Source organism: Acanthisitta chloris, unplaced genomic scaffold, assembly GCF_000695815.1.
Source record: "Acanthisitta chloris isolate BGI_N310 unplaced genomic scaffold, ASM69581v1 scaffold24713, whole genome shotgun sequence".
NCBI classification, from domain to species: Eukaryota; Metazoa; Chordata; class Aves; order Passeriformes; family Acanthisittidae; genus Acanthisitta; species Acanthisitta chloris.
Genome location: NW_008664592.1, coordinates 394 through 2,391, shown reverse-complemented (window position 1 = coordinate 2,391; position 1,998 = coordinate 394). Strand labels below are relative to the sequence as shown.

Genomic DNA, 1,998 nt, shown 5'->3' with positions numbered 1-1,998 from the left:
TATTACCAACTCTCTTTCCCACACAAATCCAAAACACAGCCCCATACCAGCTACTGTGAAGAAAATGAACTCTAGCCCAGCCAAACCCAGCACACAGACAAAGCAGAACAGATAGAGGTTTATCAGATTGATTTTATATATAAGTGTTTCTAACACTGCCAAATGTCACTTTCTGGTTTAAATATTGTTCTTATTTGAATGTATTCTGTTGTAAGTTGCATAAGGTGAAGAGTTTTAAAAGAAGGTGATCTATATAGTGCTCCTTTTTATGTTCATGTACATACAGCTCAATTTCCTGTGTTGTCTTCTCTCTTTCTGGCCACAAAACAAATGCTGTGAGCTGTCTTCAGACAGTCAGAGCTGTTTCAGGGAAGTGTCCAGCCAGTTAGCTCTGTCTTAGCAGAAGCAGTCATGTTCCCCCTTCAGTGGGCACACAGGTTTGTGCACAGTAATAGAAATCCACTGAGATTGTCAGGTGCAGGTGGTTAGAAGGAAAACCTGCCTGAGAACACAATATTATATATTGAAAGTACAAGTAAATTTTGTTTGTGGCTTCAAAGTAACATTCTAAAGATTAGATTGCTGCTTCGTTGGGCTTGAACCCCTCATTGGCAGTTAAAAGATTGGGATCTGAAGCAGTCTTTTCACTGTTCCATCAGATAAATGAGGCAGAGGCAAGATAACAAAACAGACAAGTTTTATAGAACCTCTTGCACAGTATTTATTTGAAAAGTACTTGTCTCAAAAATTGTTAGCTGAAACATGTTTGTCTGTGTTTGGGAGGGAGTGAAAACAGAAGATTCTTTCATAGGTAAAACACTTCATGGTGTGATTCATGCTTAAATGAAATTTTTCTTGAATTTACTTAGTTCTGGATGCAATTATTGTGTGCATGGACTTGCTTCAGAAGGAAACCATGTGAGTATGTAACCCAAAGCCTTTTGCAGAATTCTGACCTTGCAGTTTGGAGCTGATGTGATTTCTTGTCAGTATTACATTCTCAGTATGTGTGAATAGGGAAGATGCTTTCCTAAAGAAACCAAACATTAAAACCAAACAGCACACCACAGGATTCTGGCTCTGAAGGATCTCCATGAGGCATCTAACTTCTCTAGACAACCTGAGAGCTTTCTGAGGCAACTGGCAGCTTTGCAGTAGTCATGAGAATATTAATGCCCTTATAGAAGGCACAAAGGCTTCACTTTGTGTCACGTTCCTTGTGCTGTTTTTAGAAAGCATTAATTCACTTGTTAAAATGCTTAGAAAAGAACTACCAAATTTATATTGCATATCCTGCAAATTAAAAGGGAAAACTAAACTAGAGAGGTGAATTTGTTCAGCTTAGCAAATTGAAGACTGTTGAAGGTTTAAGTTTGTAAATATGCAGGCTGTGGGAGATGAACCTGCAGTAGGAACAAACACTGTTTAAGCTGAGAAAAAATGTTGACACAAGTGTTACAAAGTTGACAGTGAATGTACTTAGGCTGCAAATGTGTTTCTAATAGCCAGGGAACTGATGGTCCAGGAAGGTAACCACACTTCCTCTCAAACCAAAGCTTGACCGGGTTGCTAAAAAGGTTATGTGATGTAACTGTGGATGCAGGAGACAAGACAGTTTGTATTTTTTTGAAGGAAGTCTAATCAGTTTGGAAAGCTACATCAATTTAATGGTTAAAACTGAGTTGTGAGTTAAAATCACTGTGTTCATGGCAGTATAAACTTGCATACCTACGGAGCAGCTGCTTTTGTTGTTTTGTGGGAAGTTGCTTGCATGCACCAAACCCCTCCATGTGGAGTTTGCTTCAGCTGAGAAAATACTGTCGGGTAAAAATTAACGAAAATCACCTTTATGCTTGAATATCCAGATCAGAACTGCATAGGTTTAACTGAACTTAGTTTGCCCTGTCGCTGGCAGACCTTTTGGATGTGTATTGTTACTACTTCTTAGTGTATTAAGGAATCTTGAAAGTCATTCTTATCAATCAGCCTGCTTAATTA

The 1,998-nt window shown here is 38.5% G+C and overlaps 1 protein-coding gene across 1 annotated transcript in view; it reads left to right on the top strand.

Annotated features, from left to right (window-relative positions):
• The window catches only part of LOC103799135 (X-ray repair cross-complementing protein 5-like), a gene marked incomplete at both ends in the record, with an annotated part of 2,838 nt that extends 1,920 nt beyond the window's left edge, over window positions 1-918 (top strand). The window contains one exon of the mRNA XM_009071434.1: window positions 870-918. Within this exon, the coding sequence (XP_009069682.1) occupies window positions 870-918 (49 nt within the window). The remainder of the gene's footprint in view (window positions 1-869) is intronic.
• Window positions 919-1,998: the final 1,080 nt, after the last annotated feature.